Source organism: Accipiter gentilis, chromosome 10 (assembly GCF_929443795.1).
Source record: "Accipiter gentilis chromosome 10, bAccGen1.1, whole genome shotgun sequence".
Lineage (NCBI taxonomy): Eukaryota > Metazoa > Chordata > Aves > Accipitriformes > Accipitridae > Astur > Astur gentilis.
This window is the reverse complement of record NC_064889.1, coordinates 22,219,400-22,244,002: the sequence shown is the minus strand read 5'-3', so window position 1 is coordinate 22,244,002 and position 24,603 is coordinate 22,219,400. Positions and strand designations below refer to the sequence as shown.

The following is a 24,603-nucleotide window of genomic DNA, read 5'->3' as shown; positions in this document are numbered from 1 at the left end:
GAAAGAAATTATAGAACTTGATTTATCAGCTCAATCACAGCTAACTATCACACTTTGAACACTGACTGGAAAAAACAGCAAAGAACATGATATTTCCTAGTCAGACAGAAATTTGCAGGATGAGATTACTGAGTACTTTCTGCAGGTGACCTTGAAGACTTTTTAAAGCTATCTGTAAATATCCCATGGACAGAAGAAATCAAAATTTACTGGAAGAGCCACCCGCATTGTCTTAGGGAAGTTAATGTGTTAACCCAAAGGTCAGCATCCACATCCACTGCTTTCCAGGCTAAGTGTAATACTCACTTACTCATAATACATATGAGCTTTTTTCCCTTTCCATTGACATCACTCTGGTTGCACCGTGTCACAGTTAGACTGTGTAAGGTATAGAATTAGACCAGGAACAAATTTATACAGGGACAAGGGCTGTACCTATGGGATTTTCAGGTATTCCTTCCTTTAGCCTCTCTGGATGGAAGGTGCGAAATCCCATCATTGTTCCTTTAGTAAGAAGTTGTGCATAAATTTTGTCTGCACCCTTCTGGACTCCTACAGTATATGTGTCTGTTGTATCTTCCTTTCCTACAGTAACAAGTATTTGACAGCTAAGTCAGAGCCAATGTATCATGTTCAGATTCTGGCCAGTCTCATTCCATGACAAATAATTATTTTATGGCAATGTGTTTCAAAGTTGCATGGAGGATATTTAGGTTACTACCAAAAATGACAAGACAAAAATGAATCTCCTGTTCACCCTCCAGTGACACCAAAGGCAGCCGAGCCAAACCAAGGGTGGTTTCAGCAGAAATGAAGGACATTTGGTTTTGGTTTTATATAAATTGCATGCCAAGATGTTAAACTGAGCCTAAACTTAATAACAAATTAACCTGTGGGTAATGTTAAGGGAAATTCAGCACTCATCTTTGGATGGGCCAAAAGCAAGAGGGAAAAATACTTGAGCTGCAGAAAATCCAGCTGTGTAAAAGAGTGAGACTGGTCTGTCCTGGTGCTTGCCAAGTTTCTCAGCAGAGCTGTCAAGCTTCCTTCTAATAATGCCTTGCAAAAAATCCACAACATAAATAGGGGATGTAATGCTTTTGGATACAGCTCTCCATCTGTGCAGAAAATAGCAAACTCCATTTTCTTTTCTGAGTACAATTTTGGTAGTAAGACCATAATGTCCTTTCTCCGCTGGTTCTCTTTCTTTGGCTCCATCTTGGAAAACTATTTCAAGAGGTGGGTATGAGATGTCTAAAGGACTTGACAGAGGGTGGCTTGGGTTCAGTACACTGGAGGATTTGGACAGGAAGTGTGCTATTGTGCAGAGAGTCTTTGGCTTCAGAAGAGTCATAGATCCCATTGTGGGGAGAGATGGAGAGCTTAAATGAAAATTGCAGGTGAAGAAGGACAAATGACAAAGGAGACTGCATTTTCTAACAGAGCTGCCTCATGAGCCACTTTACTGAGAGAGAAGAGACTAGAACAGGCTCAGGCAAGAGAGACTGGGAAGAGTACTTGAGTACTGGAGGGGCGTGGAGGGTGTGTGAGAGCTAATCTAAGGACCAAAGGTGTCTGGGTCTAGGCAATGTAGCTCTCAGAAGGCACGTTAACCAGGAAGGCTCCAACTGAAGCAGCCAGCTAGATTAGGTTAGAGAAGCTGCTGGCAGGATTCTGCTGCCACAGGTGTTTTGGGGACACGTTCCAGGTTAGCCTGTTTCACAATGAGTTGCAATTCTCTATCACACACTGGTGCAAACCCTCTGGCCCTTCTGCCCCTTCTTCCCTTGCTTAAGCCCAGCTGTAAGCATGCATAATCAAACCCCAGTGTGCCAAATCAGAACAGAGTGGAAAAAATGCCATCTCTCTCTCACCACCCAACCTGAAGATCAAAATCATCCCTCTATACTGTCACCTACCAGTGGCCTAGTTACTTATTTCAAAGTCTGGTCCATTTACTGGTGCCCTTCTGGCCTGGAAGTCAACAGGACTCTTTTCATTGACCTTACTAGGTGTCAGGCCTCTCCTTATTCTTCTGGTTTTGAACTGCAACAGGATGCTCTGACCAGTCCTGTTTCAGCACTTCTTGTGCTAATAGAAGGATTGTTTGCAGACTTTACCTACAAACTCATAGTTTTAAAGTGAAATGTAAGGAAACCCATTCAGAGATGAAGACAGAGAAGCTGACATAAGCTTCAGGTTTAAAAATGAAAACCAAGGAAAACTAGGTGCAAGTTTCTTAATTAAAAAAAATCACAAAAAAACCCTTATATCCATATTGGCAAAAATATAAATTTTGGAGAGCCATAATTGTGAGCTTTATTGAAGTCTGATTTCCTTATGAGTGTAGAAAAGCTGAGATTTATGACTTCTTGCCCTAAGACTAACAAATGTCTGTGGAGATCACAAACCCAATTTGGCATTCACAGATAGTTTCTGATGTAGACTTTGGAAAAAGTGAATGGATTACTAATTGATGTGTCAGATTCTAATCTGACACTAATGTCATTTGGACTCACTGCAAAAAACACAATTATGGACAGCTGCACTGTGAAAACATGGAGACATCATTAAATAGGTCCATTAGGGTGACGCTTATAGGTCTTATAAAAGTTCATCTTCAGGTTTAACCTATAGAGTTCTTGTTGCTTGATGATGGGTGAGTGATAAAACTTTTGCCTGTTGTATTTATATCTTCAGATCTGGAACAATAATTTTGATCCATGGACACAAAGGGAGCATCCATTTATATTTAGATACAATTTTTCCTACAAAGAGTCTAGGAGATGAATTTTGCTGTTACAAAAAGGCAACAGGCAAGGTAGAGACCACTGAATATGTCATGAGGCTGCAAATCATAAACTTCTTACTATACAAGTCAGGACCCTCAGCAAGCCTCATTCCTTCATTCAGCATGGTCAGTAGTGGATGTCTTTTAAACTAACACACTTTAATGTAACCACAGTTGGTTTTTATCCAGGGATTGCTAGGTGGAGTACTGTGTTCTGACCTACACAAAAGGGAAGACACAGAGATCACAGTGGTCCCTGAAGTCTTAAAAAGTGTAAGTCCAAGGTCTTCATATTATAAACAACGTAATATGCTGAACACTTTCTTACTCTCATCTTTCCTCGGGCTAGCAGGGCAACTCCATCAGTAAGAGCTTGAAAATGCCGTGCTGTTGTTAACGGGTCCTGAATGGTGCTTCCCTCCTCCTCCATGAACTGCACCAGTGGGAAGTTGATCTGAGATTCATACCCCAAAAGACCACCCTGAACAACTGTGACTTTTAGAAAAATAGTGCCACTTCCCCCTCCCTTGGTTCTCATTTTGCCTACAGCAGTGACATTTTTACCATTTTCAAGTCATTCTCCAAAGAAAAAGGCAAATAAGTTTTTTAAACAAAAGCTGGGATTCATCCTTATATCCATTATCCCCTAAATGAAGCGGGTGGTTTTTCAGGACAACAATGCCAGCTTTGTTGCCATTCCTGTTTCTTTCAACAGCCTCTGCTTTCCTGTTGTGGGATGGGGGGCGCAGGCTTGGGTGAGGAGGGAAGATTCCCATTCATGAGCTAGCGGAACCTGGCACTGCCTAGATGGTGAGAGAATAGCCGGAGGTGGTATGGCTGAAAGCCACGCCATGTCAGATGCCCTTAAGAAAGTGAATCAAAATCAACTGACAATAAGCAAGATGCAGTCTGTTGCCAACAGTCTGAAACCGCATGGCCTCAAACTTGAAGCTGAAACAGATGAGGACAAAAATGAGTCCAAAGGTAAAAAGCTTATAGTGCACAAACCAAGCAGCTCTGGGTTTGGAATCAGACAAGATAAGAGTTTAGAACTGGCAGGTTTCTGCCCAGTATGATTATTTGCTTTAGGTGTTAAGTATTGATAGATGTAGCTTGGTTAAAGTTACTTTAGGGTGCATACTTACTTGCTGCATAATTAAGTATGGCCTTTGTGGTGTGTCTCAAGCCATAGTGGTGTTGCAGGTGAGGGAAAAGCACTCTCTGGATGTTCCTTTTGTGGCCTGATATTTATGCTAATAGACTTGTGAATAAACTTACTTCCCTGATCTGTCTAGTGCAGCACCCAGCAGAGACATTCTGTCATGCAAATAGTTGTAAGGCAGAATGTGAAAATGTTGCAGGCTGAAGGGGAGCATGTCTTGAGCAAATCCAAAAGGTACAGAATAACGCCATGACAACTTACACAGGTCAGTGTGGTGCAGGCATACAAGCTTAATTCCTAAAACAAACGGGAAATTAACAGTCCCCCCTCTTCCCCACCCTGCAATTTATAAAGATTTGGTCATAATGTGTTTCAAAAATGAAAAGTTTCACATGGAAGCTGAGGACCACCACAGTAAATGGGACACAGATCTGAGCAGTCAGGTAGTGCTGCAAAGTACACACTGTGCTGATATAAAACTTTTTTTTTTCTTAAGCAGTCTGTATTGTTTTGTGATTCCAGTCAGCGTAGTGCTGGCAGCAATGGAACCAGCCAGCCAAATCATGGTGGTGGTGCAAGGGGAGTGGTTCTGGAAATGATATAAAGATGGGGGGACCTTTGCTACAAATTCTCTCATTTTATCCTGGGATTATAACATTTAGGTGCAGGATGTGGGAGCTGAGAAGCTGTTTTGAAAGAAAAAAACCAACCCCTTCTGTCTTTTTTAGAGCAGCTCACTGTAGTCTAGCATTGAATGCACGGCTCTACCAATGTAGGCAGCTGAGTAGTTTCTATCCTGGCTGACTTTAAACCCTATTTTTCAAAAAAGCTCCCATCTGAACTTATTTTTCTGCTCTGTGTTGCTCTTTTGACCACCTGCATTATAATGATGACAAATGCAAGGTTTTCTTCATAGCATTTGTAAAGAGCTGGTTTTTAGAAGTATGAGCAAAGCAACCAGTTGGATCCTTGAATGTTATGGTACTGACAGCAAGATCAGTCACAGAAAAGAAGGCAGACCTTGCAACTGCTGTATGAAGAGTAGCAGAGGCATGAGTTAATCCCACGTTTATCAGGCAGGTTCTGCCTGACCTGAATTTCTGTGGAATGCTTTTCTTCATTGCTATTGCAAAAGTACACCAATTAATTGCCAGGAAGCAATCTGTCCTCAGATTACTTCTTACATCCCAAAAGGCATTAAAACCAACATTATTAAAGTTGCAGAATCAAACATGTAGAAGCACCAAAGTCTCAGTTTCTGGTTTATCTTGACAACTTCAATTTTCACTCCAGTCCCTTTGTCCTCCAAATGAGGCCAAACTTCTATGCCTAGGATAGTATTTCAGCATATAGTTAAAGACTCTAGCTTAACACATGCCCACAGGCATCTTATTCACTCCTGTGCATGAATGTTTTACCATAGAGAGACCTTGCAAAGAGGTGCCCATCTTGTGGGCCTGTAAGGTAGGATCCATTTATGTGATGGCTCAGGGATGCAGTCTGTGGCTGACAGGATCTGTCCTGTGAATTGATATAAACCTCTCCAATGGCGCTGCCGGCAGTTTGGATGTAAATTCTGTCTTGTGGTGGAGAGATGTGGCACGGTTCCCTCTGTGCCTCTGTAAAACCCTCTGTGGCTGTTTTGACCATGCTGCAAAAGACAATGTGTTGGAACTCGCATGTCTGCATTTGCAGGGGTTGAAAATCAAGGTCAGTTGGATCCCAGTGAGGACTGGAGCCAGAGGCAATCACATGCAAGCTTTACTCTAGCAAGCTCAGGTGCTAGTCACTTTGTTGCTGCAAAAAGACTTCCTGCATAGCTGGGTAGTTTGATTCAGGCAGTGACTGCCCCAGCTATATTCTACTAGTGCCAGCACTCTTCATGTTAAAGCTCACAGGAGTATGTCACTGTTCCAGTATATTGCAGTCTCAGGATTACTGGGAGTGACTGACTCCCGTGTAGACATACCCTGAGGCTGGCCAAAAATGCTGGCAACAGTCCGTACCCACCCTGGAGTTGCTAATTTTATTTTCTGCCATTTGTGTTGTAAATCTGTTGCGGAATGTCTCTCTCTGTTCCCAGGCTCCCTTTTCTTGTTCCCCTCCTCCCAGGTTTCATTCTTCTTCCGCAGATAATTGCAAGCACATTTTCACAGTTAAGTTGCCCTTCTCTGTACAACTCAAGGACATAATGGAGCACTGAGTATTTCATCATATATGTTTGTACATCAGAATCAGTATGATCTAGTCAAAGCAATTATTTAATAACATATTCTGGTTTTGAGAGAGAACTAGGTATAGCCTAACATTTCAGGAGATGCTTCTTCCACTTTTGGTAACACACCAAGGGGTCTGTTTTAGAGAAAAAAAATTATATACCTGAGTAGTTTGATATTAGTGGCTTTGTAACAGCTTTCTGAAAACTGTGTCCTAAATTAGTCAAAAGAAAGCAGAGATCAAAGACAGATACAGATCTAAACATACTTAAATAAAAAAAAATCAGGGGAGACTTCTACAAGCATGGATGGAAGAGGTAGTGAGGAGCACCACTAAACAGAAGGTGTCTTTGCCCAACATAATACAGTACATGATACCTGAGTAAGTTAATTTGAATCCCAGAAGTAGAATATCCCTGTTGTATTAACCTTGTTTGGGCAAGTTGTTTTTGCAATGACAGTAGGCTATCACATAGAGAAAAATCAGATAAAGAAAATGACATAGAGGAATCACATAGAGAAAAAGAAGATTAGGAAGGAGAAATGGAGATGTTCAAGTAGTATCATGTACCAGACTCTGGATAATATGCCTGGTTTTAGGTGGGGTTTTTTAGTTTTATGTAAAACTGCAAGATATGTACAGATGTGGTTACTGAACCTGCTAATCCTAGTGTGGTGGTGGTATACCTTCCCTCTGCCATGCATATCTTTTCTCACCCTTGTATCTTCCAAGTTTGATAGTTATTTACAGTATTGGACTGTAACCACATTGGAACCGCGCGTGGGAATGTCCGCCTCCCATTGCTTTCTGGACTCTAGTGGCAAGCATTAGTGTGGTTTCGGGCAAGGGTTTCTATGGTTTTACTCTATGCTTTGTGAAGGATCTCTGTGTAATCCCTAGTGAAGCAACATTCTCTTGCAGGCCCTCCAATTTCTCTGGTTTTGAGCATCTTGTACAGCTTTACTTAATAAAACTGCACCAGACAGGCAAACGACAGTCATTTAGAAACTCTCAGACAACACAATTTTCGTTTAATCAATAGCTTTGTGGCTTTGCCAGCTATGTCTTTCTTTTTGAAGCCTTATTCTGCTGAGTAAGCCAAGGCCATGTTAAATAGCTGGGCCGTAATGATTTGGCAAATCTTGCATATGCTTCCTGCTACAAGGGTTCTAGTTTCATACTTCATTGGCTTTGCTGGCAACAGCCTCGTGTACCCAGTGACCCAAAACACAGGGACAGTGCAAGTCCCCATTGTGCAATCTCTACAGTACACACCAACACAGGAAATATTAGGTTTGCAAGTGCCATTTACCAAATAATCATTTGTTATTTACTTTTCCACTAGCAGTTGGGTTCCAATAGCCTGTAACCCATGCTGTCTGCCTGGCCAGCTGAGTTCAACAGGTTCCAGGTGAAAATGGCTGCAGAGCTGGGGAAGGTGATAAATCCTGGACTGTAATTTGGAAAAGCCTTCAGTAGTAACTCAGCAGCAGCAACACCACTGGAAATGTTGTTGCCTCTAAAAATGTGGTTCCCTTTACTGTTATGTCAGTGAAAGGCTGCACTGTAGTGGAACAAGGTTGGCTGCCTCTTGGCCAACAGTTGTGTTGGGGAATAAAATTCAGCAAAAAGAGTTTACTAGACAAGTGAAATAGAGGGGCCTTCTTTGTTCTCAATGATCCCTTTCCATCTGCAAAATCCTCCCCACATCAGATGCTGGGCCTCTTTCCATTGCTGGATCCAACCCAGGAGGGAGTTTTGTCATCTATGTCTTTACTTGAACCCCAGTTTCCAAAACCGAGAAGAATAATCCACAGTTTTCAGTTTTCTCAGTTTTCTGCCTTTGCTCTTGTTTAGGTAAAACAAAGCAAAGCAAAAGGAGTCTGATCATAATGATTTGTTCTCACTTGCTTGAAAAGTTTCCTTCCTGCTGGGTTCTAATTAGCTTAGGGTGTTGAGCCTTAAAAACGAGTATTTTTTTATTATACCTTCTTTCTCTGCTCCAGAGTCCACTGAGACACTCATTTTGTATGCCAGATCTTATCCACATATGGGACAGTTTGGCCTTCTGGAAATTTCTGATGTCCAACCACTGGTAGCTGACTCTCACATGCCAGTGAGAGTCCAAAGCCTGCCTGTCTCTTCAGCTGCTACCAGCTGAGCTCCCTTCCTGCCACCCTGCTGTTTGCTGGCGTCACTCTGGAGATAGCTAATGAAGTGTCAGGTTTCTAATCTAGCATTTTAAATATTCATTTTAATTATATACATTAAAACTAGACAGCATAAAGAAATGCTCCTTAGAAACAGTTTACTGCTTAATTTAGGTAGTCTTTATTCTTAGGAAAAGTATCTTAACTTCAGAGCAAAAGCATAGCTTCCTTTCTTCCTCTTGAAAACACAGCCACTAGCACCTTTCAATGGGTAAATTCTTTCCTGTCTAGTGCCTCCTTTATCTCAAGTAAAGCTGCTTGCTATGTAACATGGGATAGATTTAGCCCAAGAGGGCAGAGCTCTTCCCTAGTATCCATCATGAGCCACTGTGGTCATCGATGGTCAATTTTTTATAAAAATGCAGATTGCCTGGGTTTAGTATCTTTAAAGAAATGTGGCAAACTGGGTTTTCCTACAGGATCATTATAATAATGACTTTATCTTCTGCTTTTCTGCTTGTGTGCAGAAGTATCGACTCCCGTCTACTCATTTTAAGTGTCATCCTCTCCATTTGGTATATTTTTTTTACGGCTTCCTCCATTATTTCACTGTTATTGACATTTTTTCAATACTAATTCAGATATGATCCTGAGGCTTCTCTCCATTTGAAGAAAAAAACTGAACTTGTTTGTTTAGAAAAATGTATTCATATTTTCTTCTTATATCTTAAGTACTACAATACATACCTTCAGCTCATGCTGATATTTTTATGGTGTTTATTGAAGTAACCTTACCAGGTTTGCCAAATGCATTATTGCAAGCAGCATCTCTGAGTATAATGAACAGAACCACATGAGAAAAACTGCTATGTGGTCTCCAGAAAGCTGTCATCAGTTAAATGACATGCATGCTGCACCTCTTATCATCTAAAGACCCTCTAAAGAGATATCTTCTTATGAAGATAACAGACTTTTTTGTTTCTCTGTAATTTGTCTTCACATTAACATGTTCAAGCCAAAGTTATTCAAAGCAAGAGTATCTCTTTTCAAGTTGCATTTTACTTTTCTTCATGTTGCATTCTTAGACAATATGAAAGCAAACTCGGTGGCTTCATTAGCCTCGAGGTTTGTAGGCAACCAGGCACACCTACTTCCCAAAGAATTCCACTTCAGAATTGGTCTGAACATATCATTTCAAAATTGCTTTGATACCAAGCCATAATTTGCAACGTTCCTGTTTGATATCAAGTCTCTCCCTGCTGATCAAATGAGTGAGACTAAGTGAGATAGAATGCTGAGCTTTTAAAATCATTTATGAACAGCCAAGGCCAGATGGTTCTGGGATTATGAATTATTTTCCCAGCTGCACCACTATGAAAAATCCCAAGAGTTTAGGGAGCTGGTATATAGGAGGAGCATTACCGGAAACAAAGTTTCCATAAGGATGGGGAGCACTCCTGAGTGATGGAAGTGGCTGTGACAAGGATACCACTGAAAATGCCATGTCCTTATAGCAAATGTCTTCAGCTGAAGCAAATGTCTTCAGCTAAACTACTGGAGACCGATCCATTGCTAGATTATAACTGCAACTAAAAGAATTGGATCATGCATTTCCTGTGCAACTTTTTTTCTAGACTTTTTTGGTTTGTTTTTTTTTTTCTTCATTCTTGCAAGCAAAAGAGAGCATGCAGGTTTGTTGCTGTCCACTACAGTCACCTGTCATTTTGGTGAACCAGTGTAAGAGGGTCACATAGGATGGATTTCTTCTTGCACTGAATCTGCAAGCCCATAGTGATTTGCAACATAAACCAAGAAAGAAGAATAAAGGAAAGAGGCTGAAAAATATTTCTTACTGTGAAAAGGACCTCTGCTGCTCTGGGAACCATAAAGCATGTATCCACTGGCTTGTCTGGTGACTTCAGAAGACTTGATGCTCGTAGAATTATATATATTCCAGTTACTTCACACCTCTTTGTCTTTTGATGTTGGCCTTCTCCTCATTCCCACCTCCAGGAATGGAGAATTCATCCCCCATTGTGGGGAAGGCAGCCAGCATTCCTGACTCCTACAGTGCATTCCCCAGGCTGCCCCAGTTCCCCCAGTGCTCGGCAGTGTGTGGCTTCCTGGTGGGGTAGAGCGTGGGACATTTGTGGTTACTTGTCTTGCACCTATTTGGCAAATATGCTCCACCATCTCTCCCTTCTCCTTGCATTTCTTTTAAGGGTGTCTCATGCTGCATCTCTTCATTCAGCTTTGACCCTCAGTCATTAATGTACTTGACTGGAGACTTTCACTGGTTTCACAGGAGTTTTGGAAAAATTCACTCAAGTGATTGCATGCAAGAGCTTCCCCTTAGGTTGCTAACATTTTGAGTGACAGACCCATCAGCCGTTCTTACTAAGCTTTTGTCTTTCTTCCCCAGCGGGGGGGAAATCCCACCCAACTATCCCAGGGTTTTGTCTTTTTTCCACCCTACAATTTATATTCCCTTTTCATCTTCTGAGGAAACGCATGTCACATTTTCTGAGGCCTTGTTCTCACCCACTTCAGGCAGTGCTGAAAGCAAACAGCTTATTACCCTTCAGCATGTTACTTCTGTGATGCACGAGGGTACTTTCTGCATACAAGGAGCTACAGATGGAGCACAGCAGCCTCTGCTCACCTAAAAAGAGAAACGAGCGACCTTTCTATGCCCACCACTGTTTCATTCCTAGTCACTGTGCTCCTTCTGCAACAATTCCCTGTTTTCTGAAACCAGGCTGAAGGAAGTGAGAGAGCGAGCATTTTTTATGTCCAAGAAGTGGATTAAATCTTTTGGAGGGCAAGGAAACAGCTTAGTGCATACATTTTCATAGGGTCATTATCCTTTGGCCCTCAGATAACTTTATTTTTCCTTTGGTGTCACAGCTCAGCTGTGGTTATGTGAAGTAGCCAGTGTATCTTCACTGATAGCACACTTACTGTAAGTGTGCAGAGCTCCTCATCCTGTTGGGAGGGTGTGAGGGCAGAGAAGGAGCATTTTTAGCCCTGGGCAGTCATTCCCATGTGATGTTGGGCAGTGGTCATGTGATTGGATTCATTGCATGAGCCTTTCCCACATCTCCATTGCCTGTGTAGGTTCAGGTGAGTCCCTGCTGCATCAGCATGATCAGACTGGACCACTGTGGCCACTTTTGAGTCCTTATGCAGTATGGGAGTAGGCTGTTTCTTCCATTACATGCTCACCCCTGATAACTGAGAGTTGTACCTTACTTTGCACCTTTAAAAGTCTTCTTTCAGAAAGATGGATTCTAAGCAGGACAGGACCCCACCTGTGCTGAGAGAGTTGGTACTGAATGATTTACACTATGCTGTGTCATCATACTCCTTTCTGAGTCTGAATGCGTACTGCTGGAACTACTCTGCTTGACAGCTCTCATGTTTAAAGATTTGTATTAGATACTACATGGGACTTGGAAAGGAGTGAGCATTACGATCAGAAGGAAGAAAGGTGTTTTCCTGAGGTAATGCTACCTCTTCAATGTGGAGTTTCTGCCAAGTTTATTTGTACATATATCAATCAGCTTTAGCTTTTTCTAGGACTTTGTATTCGGTGGAGCAGTCCTTTTTCTGCCACAAGGTACACTACCCCCTGCAGTCTCAGAACCTGCTGATTCTTACCAGAAACACTGTGAAGCTTTTTCAGGAAAAGATTGCTATGCTGGGACCACATCCTACAAACTTGATGCAGTGGAGGCAGGCCATCGGAACAGTTGAGTTGCATCGCAACTGGGTTCCTTCATCTTACCAAATATCTTTGAATACGTCAGGCGATGCCTGCCCTGCTGTGAATCAGCCACTCTGCAAAAGAGGCAAGGCTTCTCAAGAGAGAATTGCATGAGCAAATGTCTGCTGGAAAAAGTCATCAGTAGTGTGAGCATGTGATAATATTACTGGGGAGAAGGTCATAAGATGATTCACGCTGTTCTTCATGGCCTTGGTCTAACTTCAGTCAAACCATATAAAAGGACTGTCGTTGATGTCAGTAGAGTTTGGCCAGCTCTGTTACAGGTATCTAGGACCACGTGGGCAGCAAGCTTTTAGATGAAATGCTTGAGCAAGTAAAAGGCCACACTGCCTGCCTGTTCCTGCCATGTCAGTCTCTCATGTGTGCTATCTGTCCCTTGCGGCACAGGCTCATGCTTGCTGCCTTCCAGATTCCATGGCAAAAGAACTAATTCTTTTTAAATGAAAACCATATCATAAAGGGCTGGATCTGTCATGCAGCTGAATAAACCACAGCTTTCCACACTGTTATTCACCATAGGCATTCGTGTGTTCTCACTCGCTGTTGTTGACTTCTTGGCTGTTTGATGAGTAGATAACCATACAAAATATCTTGTTATTTCATTATTGGAGAGTGACATAAATTTGGTTATGAAAACGACAGTCCGGTAGTCATGGCTCCCTTTTAATGTTGTCTCTCCTGATTAAAAAAAAAAAATCAATAGCTCAGCACCCATCCTGAACACCCTGTTCTGGATAACATTATGTACACAATGACCATCTTTGATTGCTTCAAATGCTTTAAATAGGGTCATCTACCTCTCTTCATCACAGCTTCCCAAAATCCCTCCTGACAGCTTCTGAAGTAGTCAAGTTATATTTAAGCAACTGTGTTTACATGTTTGAAAAGCATAAGGTGAAAAAGCCTGTTTTCCATTAAGCCAACAAGCTTAGTGACTGTTGTTTTTGTAAGAAGGTTATGCAAGCTGTTTCATTGCCTCCTCCCCAGCTCAGCTCACCTCAGCGTTTCCCCAGCATTTGTTAGTTTGCCCTCCATCCAAGCCTCACTTGGACTCCCTTCTGACCCCTCTGGCTGTCTCTGCCTCTCTTCGGTTGCTTTGCAGATGCATCACCTTCCTAGGTCACTCTCTTAAACTTACTGTCCTCATTTTGCACTGCAACTCCAATTACAATTCCAGCTCTAACAAGCAACCCATTTCACTTCTGCCTCTGTTAAGCCTTTATTCTCAACTGGTTGGAAACCTCATAACTTGCAAGATATCAGCATTTTATATTGAAATGTTAAACATGTTGAACCAGTTCAGAAGTAGGCATCTTTCCAGTGATGCAGCTTCAATTTCAAATGTTAATAAAAATTCCTAACATTGAACTCGATTTGGGACTGGATAGCTCACAGGCTTGATTATGTGATATACTGTCTCCCACTTCTAAGTTACTGGTTCAAATCCAGCCCAAGTCAGTAGCTGCTGAGAACTGTTGACGTACATTCTCTGCTTAGTGACCTATATTGATTTGAGTTTAATGGCCATGTTCAATGTTCTCAGCTGTCAGCCACACACCCTGTATAACCTCCTTCCATACCAGCATCTTCCTTTGTGGCTGAGATTGGGTGAACTATAGAGACGGGACTCCCTTCTCAACCATGCATGGAGACACAATAGGAAGTGGGAAGGGAGAGGAATTATGTCCTTCAATTATGTCCTTCATATGGATTAACAGATGACATCTGTGCCCACAGCGTGTCTAAATAGCAGGCTTTCCATGGGGCATTGTCATCCTGCCCACACTGAAATGCCGGTACAGATAAATTACAGCTCCCCATCTCCCTTCCCTCTCACACTATACAAGGATGTTTTCTAGTCAGCCCTCCGTTTGCATTTATGTTTCTCTAGTGGGGTTTAGAAAGAAGTCTTGTGCTTAATCCTGGCTCTGCAGCTAATGCTGGATTACCTCTGGGTGAGTCATGGCAAGCTGGGTCAGAGAATGACTTCTCTCATATGCTCTTTTGAGAAGGTCAGTAGTGACCTACCCTGCTGTGATGTGCAACTCCTGGTACTGCACATAGCTCTTAGCAATTCACTGTTGCCTTGCAGAAACCGAGCCTTTCAGAGAACATCCGCAGACTTGTTATAAACGCAGGTAGAAAAAACAGGCTTTGCAGCAAAGATCAGCCAAGAGTGTAAAAATCTTAGTGGCTTCACTGAGCTTTTCACTTGGAGCAAGAGATATCATTGCCTTTTCCTGTCCCTCTCTGCATTTGGGACATTGCTGGAGCAGGACCTTTGCTCAATTCTTTGAGTCCCTGTTGGTCTGCAGGGCAAGTGGCCCCAAGGAGCTTTTCTTTTTAATGTCTTGCCGAGCTTACACAGTTGCAGCTGATAGTGAGTTGTTTCTTCAGGAGAAGAGAGACTCTACCTTGGATTTCTCTGTCTGTAGAAGTGAGAGACAGACCACTGTCCTCATTTCCTTCTTGGTAGCTGGACGGCCTCGCTGTCCTTTGGAGAAATGTGACTTTGAGGTTAGTGCCAGTGGAGAGCAATCAATTGTGTGTTGTGCAGATGTTTAATAAGCAGCTGGGGTGACAGTCAGCTCACCTTGGGTAGCCTTGCTAGTCCTGAGTGTCACTCATTTCTGAAGTGAACCAGCATTTGACTCACCATGAATTATTTGCAGACAAATGGAATGGCTTGGCTTTCACAGGGAAGCTGTGGAGAAGCTCTTAGTAACAGCCAGCGGAAGTGCTTGCTTGAAACAGAGGGATTGTAGAAGCTCATGGTGTTTCCACTTCTGGGTGTGTTTTTTTCAGGCTTCCCTTCTTCATAATTTTTTCTTTCTCTTGCTACCCTCTCTGCCTTTTTATGAAGAAAACCTCTTCTCTTACTGCTGATGGTATTCTCTATCAAAGTTGCCTCTTGCCCCTACTTCATAATCTCTCCCTGCCAGAGGTGGAGTGTATGATAATAATGCTAGGGATTTCTCAAGTGGTCTGTTACCAGCCACAAAGTTGCAGCTGTTGAAAAAATTTAAAGCATCTCCTAAATCAGTTTCCCCTAGCCCTTGGTGTTATCCTTTAACTCGGATTTGGGGCGTTTAATAGGAAACCTGTTGAGAGTCATAGTGGTTCTGATGAATATTTGTATACATGACCTTAAGAACTTGGAGGTGCAACACACAGTGTATTGAAGACAGTAGGAGACTTTCCACAGGCTTTGGTGTGCCTTGGCTCAGTCTTTTAAAGAATAACAGGAAACACTGGAAAATGCACCAAGGGTAAACAGAGCAGTTTAGTTACATTAACTGTCTAAAGGAGAAGCTCCACTAATGACTGAAACAAACAAAGCAAGAGCATTTATTTGGCATTGCTGTGGGAAAACAAATGGCTGTTAATTGCATTTAGCTAAGAAGGGTTACACAAGAAATTGGCCAGCTCAGGCCCAGAGTGTAATTCTGGTGTCCTGACCCAGTTCTGATTGCTGCATAGACTCTGATGGAGAACAGTGTCGTGGAAAGGAGCACAGACTTCAGAGAGGCCAGGGCTTTGAGAGACTGCATACTATTTTTTATTCATAGCAATGCTACTTTAAAATCTTGTTCTACAAAAAACAGCATCAAAGAGATCTGTTGTTGCTGCCTCCCTGTGACTCCTGATAAAATTTGCCTTGCTGTGATTATGTTAACGGTCAGAACTCAAACTGGTCAGTCACCTTGTTTCTGGACTCACATATGATGAGCAACAATAAATATGCCGCAGGACTCCTTCAGTGACGCCTTAGTGTCTTTGATAACCAATGTATTATTTATGTTAGAAAAGAAGCTGGGGTGTGAAACCAGAGTCCTGTTGTGCTTACTCTGAATGAATAGAATGAAAGGAGTTTAAGAGCTGACAGTCTAAGCTGTTCTTGCTTGCCTTTGTGGAATCTCATTGTCTTCAGGACAAGAATGTGATGAACCAAAGACTGGAATTTACCCTGTGTTTAGAATGGAGCTAGTGACTGTAGTAGTAATAGCACAAAGGGAAATCGAGTCCTGCTCATCTGCAGTGGCTCTGCTGGCTTTGCAGTGTAAAGGATGACATGCAGCATGTGTTTGTGGCTCCTGATGAAATGGACAGTTATGACTCCTAGAGTACAGAGGGCAGTGGGTTTGCAGGGTAATCTAGTGCCATTTTGACATTCCTACTTCTAATCTAAGAGACATTCTTATCAGCTCTTTTTTCAAGATCTGTTCATGTAAGAATAGAACTCCTTCTCAGGGCAGAATATTTCAAGAGACTGATTATCTGCTTCTAATTCCATGTGAACTTCTGAATAGCAGGTAAGATTAGATGATCACAAAGAAAATACAAAGTACTGAATCAGCGCTTGCACTGCTGTTTAGTACAAACATATAACGCTCTGTCCAATTATTTCTGTAAAAAAGAGAGGGACTATTCATTAGTGAAAAGAATCAGCATGGCATTACATTTACTATGTGTTTTAGGAAAAACTGATCCCTTTGATGTAGCTGGAGACCCCTGAACTTCAGAAAAGAATGTGTTAGCATGCTAGGGTATGCCTTAGTCCTGCAGGTCATTTAATCCTTTCCTCAAGTGAGTCATTGTAAGGTAAAGTAGATGCTGGGAAAAATTCTGTACTGCCAATTAAAACAGGCTCTAAAGGTGTTGCTGGTTTCATTCTACCAGAAACTCATCACAGAGAGGCCAGCAGAGGTTGCCTGTGTACCTTAAGACCAGATCCCAAGCTAATATAAACTGACATGGTTCTTTTTACTTAGCAGAGCTGCTTTGCTTTATACTAATAGCTCAGGCTCAATTACTTTATGCTTATGACTTTTTAAAGAATTTCTGTTAAGAAATCAGGAATTTTTCAGAAAGGGGCCAATTTCCACACGTAAGAATTGCATGAATTTCAGAGGAAGCCTGTAAGTAACTCTGAGATGTGAGTTCTGACTCAGTCTTTATAGACAATACATTCTATCTGCCTCAAACACCCTTGCAGAATCAAAGCTGAGTAATGAATGTTAGCCTTAGCATTTCTCCTAGGCAGACATCTTTCATGAGGTCAGGTTTAAAATAAAGTTAAGGACAGGAACATACTAATTAGTAACTGTTGCCCTTGTTGTTTGCCAACAAAAAACATCCCACTTCCAACAAATTTAACAAAGAATAGATGAAGTTAATCAGAAAGCTAATGCATTTCTTAATTAACAACTCTAGGCCAAACACTAGACTTTTGTGGAAGAGGTAAAGTCAGGGAGCCTAAACCACTTGGAAAATCAGGAAGATGGTTTGTTTTCACCCTTTTCAAGTAGAAGAACTGAGGTGTCTACCAGGAGGCTGTTCAGGAAGCTGCCAGAATGGGATGGCTGCCAAGTCCCATCCCACAGAAGCCCTGACAGAGTAGAATCCTGAAGGACCCAACTCTGAGTCTCAGCAGTGTGGGAGTCATAAGGCAGCAAGCTGAAAGCAACCTTGGAAACCTGCCTTGTTTCCATTAGAAAAGTTAACTCAATCACAGCATGCCCACAAGTGTTCTAAACTGGCATTTCTGGGCAAACTTTCCTCTGGAAGATTTCCAGCAATCTTACATACCTTGCTTCATGGTACTTAGCTCTTCCTTTCCTAACTTTTAGGAATACGAACTTTAGATGGGCTTATTTGCATTGGAGGAATACTGCTGGAACTTGCTTCCTAGCATGTGAAGAGTTTTCTCTGTGTGTAGAAACAACATGGGTAAAATATTTGGAGTGAAATCCAGGCTCCATTGAAGTCAATGGCAAAACTCCCATTCACTTCAGTGGATCAGGAATTTCACTCTTTACTGTTTTGAAGTTACAGTTACTAATAGACTGTTACATTATTCCTGCGTGCATCAAACAAAATGTGCTTGATGTTAATGTTTCTGCTGTGTTCAAAACCCACAAAGGTTTAAAAACAAGAATAACTATGAACTTCTGATTCTAAAAATTATGTTAAATGTAGTTTCACTAGAAATAACAATGTCCCTGGAGATAGACCTAAAATAATAGACTCCACCATATAATCTTCACTTTAAACTAAAAATAGCATAGATGGCAGTTTAATCTAAGCCATAATTATCAAACTTCTGAAGCTGGTTTTGGTTCATTGCAACTAGAAATATATGTTGTGTTTAGGCTTTGAACAGTTGAGTCCCAAAACTGGAGAGAAGCAAAGCCAAGAGCATAGTCAGAAAGCAAACAGGAGCCTCTGATTTGTAGAGAAATAGCATGCATTAAAGAGTCCAACACCATATTTAAAGGGACTGCTCCTGGCTTGCTCAGTCCAGCCAGCTGGAGACCTAGTGAGTTCCTATTAATCTGTGTTTTCAGCCCCAAATTGGTGACTGTTATTTTGCTAGAAAGTGACACTGGCCATACAAGGCACCTTTTGTCTGAAAGCCATTTTCCATTTCATGTTGGAATTGAAGGAAGAATGTTAACGTTTCAAAATGTTGTTATTCCATATGAGTTTAAAAAATGGTTTTAATGATCATTTCAAAGTAGGATGGAAAACCCTTAACTCAGTTTTGCTGCCAGGGAGCATGGTATGATGGACTGAGTGTAGGACTGCCAGTCAGGACTTCTGACATTTCACTGATGTAGCAGGTGAACTTGGTCACATCATTTATCCCTTCTTTGCCACCATGAAGGCTGTTCACAAAGGCTTACCTCCAGCAGAGAAGCCTCTTCTTTCTATAGTGGCAACAGGGATTTATTCTGAACAGTCATTTACTGTAACAGCCCAATGGTAGAAACTCCACTAATGATAGAAGGGTCCTGAGTGGGAAGTTGAATGGAGGATAAAGTAATACTTTTTTGTTTCTGAATGTCACAGAATGTCTTTGAATTCCTACATGTATGTTTATACTACACAATCTGCTGTTTGTTTAATGGCTTGTTTTGCTGAGGAGGTCTCATTCTGTTCTTGCTGAGACTGGCATGGGGCAGTCTTGATGCTTGTTTGGACAGTGCTTACCAAATGAGGGCTTGGTTCTGCCTCAGGCTCTTATCTGGGCACTGCTGTTATAGAGTCATAGAGTAATTTATGTTGGAAGGGCCACTGGAGGTCATCTGATCCAACCCACCACTAAAAGAAGTATCAGCTTCAAAGTTAGGTGAGAGAGAGATTGTACAATACCACAAATTTAGAGAGACGTTCTTCCCAACAGTACAGTTATTTGTCCTGGTTTCAGCTGTTTAAATTCACACTGACACAACAACAAAATTGGTCCATCTCTAGTATTAATTTGTTGACCATTCTCTCAGTATGATTATAGGGACCATAACCACTAGATTTGGGAAAGCAATCCAAAATTTTCAGTAAATACTACCTTTGATACTCTAGCAGATATCCTTCAGCTGTGCTACATCACTTCTCCAGGTTCACATCTCATGAACCCTCAAATAGTTACATTTCCTGGTATGGAAGTTCATAAGAAGCACATTTTAAAGTTTCAAACACACAAAGGCAATGGATAAATTAAAGGAACCTACAGTTTATTCATGAAGCAGGTGCCCAGAGCAGTAGGTGAATGATTCTGTGTTATATGTGCAGCCTGTTTTTGACTTGTTAATTGATAAGAGTATCATTACTAAGTCCCATGAGAAACCCATATCAAAACTTGATATGTTTTTCTGTCTTGTTTTGTTTTAATCAAACAGCATGGGAATGAGCCATGATGATGATCATCAACCCTGTGCGGGGAGGTCTCATATTATGTCCGGAGAATGGGTGAAGGGCAGGAACCCAAGTGACCTTTCCTGGTCTTCATGCAGCCGTGATGACCTTGAAAACTTCCTAAAGTAAGGATTGTGCTGATTACCAAAAATCTTATCAGGCAAGAGTCCAATATGTTATTTGAAAGTGAAAGTCTAAACAATTTTCCTAAGAAAAAGTGTGTGCATGTGTCATTAGGGTGTGCAAGTTTGAATCTGTCTCCATTACAGTAGTTCCTTTGAAACTGAGGTTTGCAGAGAGGTAGAAGAATTATGTGCAGTTGTCAGTGTACTGATAGCTTCTTAAAAACAATCCCAGATCACCTTCATTTTACAAAAAATGCCCTTCATGTTTGCAATGACAGAAATCTGTGTGTAGGTGGCCTGAAAAAAGCTCTGCTGAAGGATGCTGCCAGGTTGGTGCTGTAGCTTTTACTGTCATTACTGTTATTCAATAGCTTTTATTTTATGGAAACTTTACTTTGCCCAGTGGTAATTCTGAAGTGTTGTCTTACTCCTCAGTAAGTGTTGGTCTTAAACAGTTCACTATGAACTTCTTTCCCACTGCACCCATATTTCAGTTCATCATATTCAACAGTTGAGGAAGGATTTCTGTCCTGCTGCTTGTTAACTTTCATGTACTCTAGCAAGCACTGGAATTGTCTGAACTCTGTAACTGTGGTCTTAAACCTACAGTGCAGCTCTCTGACAGTGTCTGGCACAGTGGCCAGTGCTTTGTTGCTAGAAGTGGGTTCAGCATGGAAAATTCCCCACTCTGGGAATTAGAGGTGGGAGAGAAAGGAAAATAATGAAAGAAAATGGGATATCTACTGTTATGTTAAAGGCATGAAGTTGAAAAAGAAGTTGCATCTGAACTCTGGTCCCTAATAGAGGGGAGATGACAAAGTGATACTCCAATTTGTAAAAGACTGTTGTGAAGGCAAAGGGAAAAATCTTTCCTTTGTGTCTGTGATGGTTAAGAAAAGAAGTCAAGGGCTTAAAATTCAGCTAGGGGTATTCAGGTGAGACATGATAGAAGACTTTCTAGCTGTCATTGTAAGGTTCTTGAAGCTTTGTACTAGATAGCCTAAGGGCAGTATTGAGTCTCCAGCAGATTTTTAGGAATAGTTTAGACAAATGTTTAACCCAGAATGATGTGAATAGTCGATTCTGCTTTAAGGCCTGGGGCCAAGGATGAGTTCCCAAGGACCTTTCTATCCATAGTTTTCAATGGTTTAGAAAGCTTCCAGATATATACTGGGAAAAATGATCACTGTTTCACATGAGGTCATCAGATTCCCTGTTAAAAAGAGGACAACAGCTTCTCTACAGCAGTGATCTAACACTCGAGTTCAAAGGTGCTTTCCCTTAAAGGCATATTTAATTCTTACACTCCACAGGTCCAAGGTCAGCACCTGTTTGCTGGTAACAGACCCCCGAAGCCAATACGCGGTGCGGCTCCCTCACAAGCTGCCTGGAATGCACTACAGCGCTGATGAACAATGCCAGATACTTTTTGGGACCAATGCTACATTCTGTAAGAATATGGAGGTAAGAGCTCATGGGGTGCACCTGGAAACAAGGTGGGAGGTAGAAATAATGCTGTCAAGCACTGGGGAAGAAAAGGAGTCTGTACTTTCCTCAGAACTAGTTCATGGGATTTTCAGTGTGTTCAGCACGGCTGATACAAAATCAGTAGTCAAACTCCCATTGACCTTTATGTCAACAGCACATACTTATGCAGTCCTCCTCCTTTCCCCATACTGGTCTTGTTAATCTCCTAGAGCAAACCCAGAAAAACTTTTGTTTGTACTTGGTCTTAATTTAGGGACAGTTCCCTTTTGACACTGTTTTGCTGAAATGCTCAGTAGAGATTGTTTTGCTGGTAGTTCAGCTGAGGTGAAACTCTCTTCTCACAAGAGTGCTTGCCTACTTCGACAGAGCCAGCTTAAATGACTGTCTGGCTCTTTCAATACACGTCACCTTCAGACCACTACAATGTTCTTAGGAGCTGACTCTAACTCTGTGCCAAGGAAATATAAATGACTGCTTGTTTGATGAGGCCATTTAGAGATTTGTGCAGAATTAGGCCCCTTCCTGTGTGTTTTCTAAGCAACATGATGTTTTTTCAGGATTTGGGTGCAAAATGGCTTATATCACATGGTTGGTTGGCAAAATGGAAACTGATTTTTGGTGTCTCTAGAAGTAGGTCATATTTGAGATGAGGCTGTCTGACTTGTCCTCTGGAATTTAGACAGCTAAACTTTTCCTAAGGTCTTATACAATTAGACGTCTTCATTCTGACCTGAGCTTGTCTGCATCCCACTTTAGATAGGGACTGGAGAAATGCTTACTTCCATTGTGGCCTCGGAGATATCCAGGAGAAAGTCATGAGGCACTGAGTCCTGTCACCAGCACCAGCTGGCAGCATTCTGTCCTATATAAACAGGCATGAAGCAGCCAGGTTTCTTGCTGTCATTAAGTAGCCATTTGTATTTTTCAGTTGTCCCTTGTTCCCGTTCTGAACAATCTTGGGATCTTAAATCAGTGTTAACAAAGAAAATAATGATCAGTGATAACTGAGGTTTCTAAGTGCCAAATTACTAAAACTGTTGAATACATGCAAGTCCTGGGAACATGCTCTTAGTTTCACATTTGCTGTTTTATTTATTTTGGATTTGGAAACTAGCTAATATAAAACAATAAGAAAAGAATCTGGGTAGGTCATATTTTCCAGCTCCATCAAGAAAATGCAGACCACCAGGACTACTGTACTGGAAGCAAAGTATTAGAATATAGGTCTGTAAAGAAAAGCCCAGATCTACCCAGGATGATTCAAGTTCTTCCACTTGTGTGGGTGTCACCCAGTTTGACTGCTGTTGGAATAGATATTTGCTATTTCCCTTGTTGTGATAAAAAATGTTCTGTTTCTGGATTGTCCAGTGCCTAATGAGAATGTCAGCCTACTGGTAGGTGGTCAGCAGTTCTCATGCAGAAATTGCATGTCCAGTCTGGAATTGCTTCAGGGACGAGTTGCTTGCCAGAATAACAAGCCAACAGGCACTGTTCTTTTCTGTAAGATACAGACGGCAGGTGTTTGTGTCCCCCAAGATTTTTCACCAGTCTTACTATTTGCCTTTTTTAGAACACAATGAAAACTGTGCTCTTCCTCCATCACTCCTTTAGTATCTCCCAAAGAAAAGCATATTTTGTGAGGACTTCAGTACTTTCTAATGAAAAGCCTTGTAGAATTTCAGCAGATTAAAACCAATTTGCAATCACTTATTTAGAAATATTTTTCTGTTACAAATATGTGTTAAGAGTTAGCATTCACACTGTAATAATATTTAAGTAAATATTTGCATCCTGTTATGCTACTCTAAATTGGCGTTTGAAGGCAATGAAAGGAAATTCTTTAGAGGAAATGATCAGCTTTGATTTTTAAACCTTCAAAGTTTGTGTTCTTGTCACCTTTGTGTTTCTGATGCCTCATCTGCAGAATGCTTGTATCGTTAAGTCTCAAAGCTATCTACAAAAATATGAACCAAAAAAAAAATTGGCACTAGTCACTGGCATTAGCTGTAGAAATTATTGGCAAATATAGCTGTCTCCTCTTTTAGCCAATGGTAATGTGGTATATTTAATTCAATAAAGTATTAAAAAAAATCCAAATGTAAAAGTAATAAACATTTGACAGTAAATATTTGTTACAAAAAGGAAATAAACTTCAGGAAATGAGCCTGCTCAATCTTTTTATGATTACATGAATCTACTGTCCATTTTCTTATTTAATAAAAGAGTTACATTATAACATTTCATTGGAGATAGCTGAGCTACATAATTATATCAGGCAAACTAGAGGACCTATGTTCAAAAATGCCATACAATTTGGTTGTAGAGCAAATTTCAGAGATTAGATTAATCCAAAATTTTGACATTTTTTAGAAACTGCAGAAACTTTCTGTGCAGTAATCTCTTTGAAGGCATCAAAGCCCAAATTTTTCAAGGAATGTAGTCTCCTTTGCCTTCAGAGATTCAGGTGCCTAAATGCTTGGCAGTGGCTGGACGTCAGACACTGGTCCAACTAGATAGTTGATCCATGAATATTCAACCTTATCTGGATATTTCAGATTGCATCTCCAACGTTGTTTGTCCATGTTTGTTTTTAGTAACTCAGATGCCCTAGTACGAAATACTAGCTCTTAGAATTGTAAGTTTGCCAAACCAGCTATCCTGCAGCTATTCTGCTGCAAATTTGCAGAACAAAAATGGAAACATATGAGGTAGGCTCAGCTTTACATATACTATACCTCTTGATGTTCCTTTTTAATTTGCTTGGACACTGCATCTACATTTTAATATACTAAAATTTAAAAATATTAACTAATTAACAGCATGAGTATATGATAATCAGCTTAATTATAGCCTATTGTTGTAATCTATGACCTCCAGGATGTATAATTTAGGATCTTTAGGTAAGGTTTACTAGTGCATGTCACCTGTTTAAGGAGCTGTGGAACCAGGCTTTTAGGCTGGATGCGTGTTAGGCAGGGAATGATCAACTTCTATTTATTTGAAAAGCACCGTTTCTGTTATGATACTGTATGAATAATAAATGCCAGCCCCCTGAGGGAATGCAAGTCCATTTTGGTGTGTCCTCTGCTCGTAGTTTTATTGGTTTGAGATACATCTGGGTGGCTGCTTTTGGGTTAACTTTAACCTGAGTGTTAGATGGGTGAGTCCTTGCTCATCATCAGGCAAAT

The 24,603-nt window shown here is 41.1% G+C and overlaps 1 protein-coding gene across 2 annotated transcripts in view; it reads left to right on the top strand.

Moving 5' to 3' along the window:
• ADAMTS17 (ADAM metallopeptidase with thrombospondin type 1 motif 17) overlaps nt 1-24,603 on the top strand; it is a 198,485-nt gene that overhangs the window by 77,152 nt on the left and 96,730 nt on the right. For both annotated transcript variants that reach the window (XM_049811684.1, XM_049811685.1), the window contains exons 9-10: nt 19,787-19,927; nt 21,241-21,391. In XM_049811684.1, the coding sequence (XP_049667641.1) occupies nt 19,787-19,927; nt 21,241-21,391 (292 nt within the window). The remainder of the gene's footprint in view (nt 1-19,786; nt 19,928-21,240; nt 21,392-24,603) is intronic.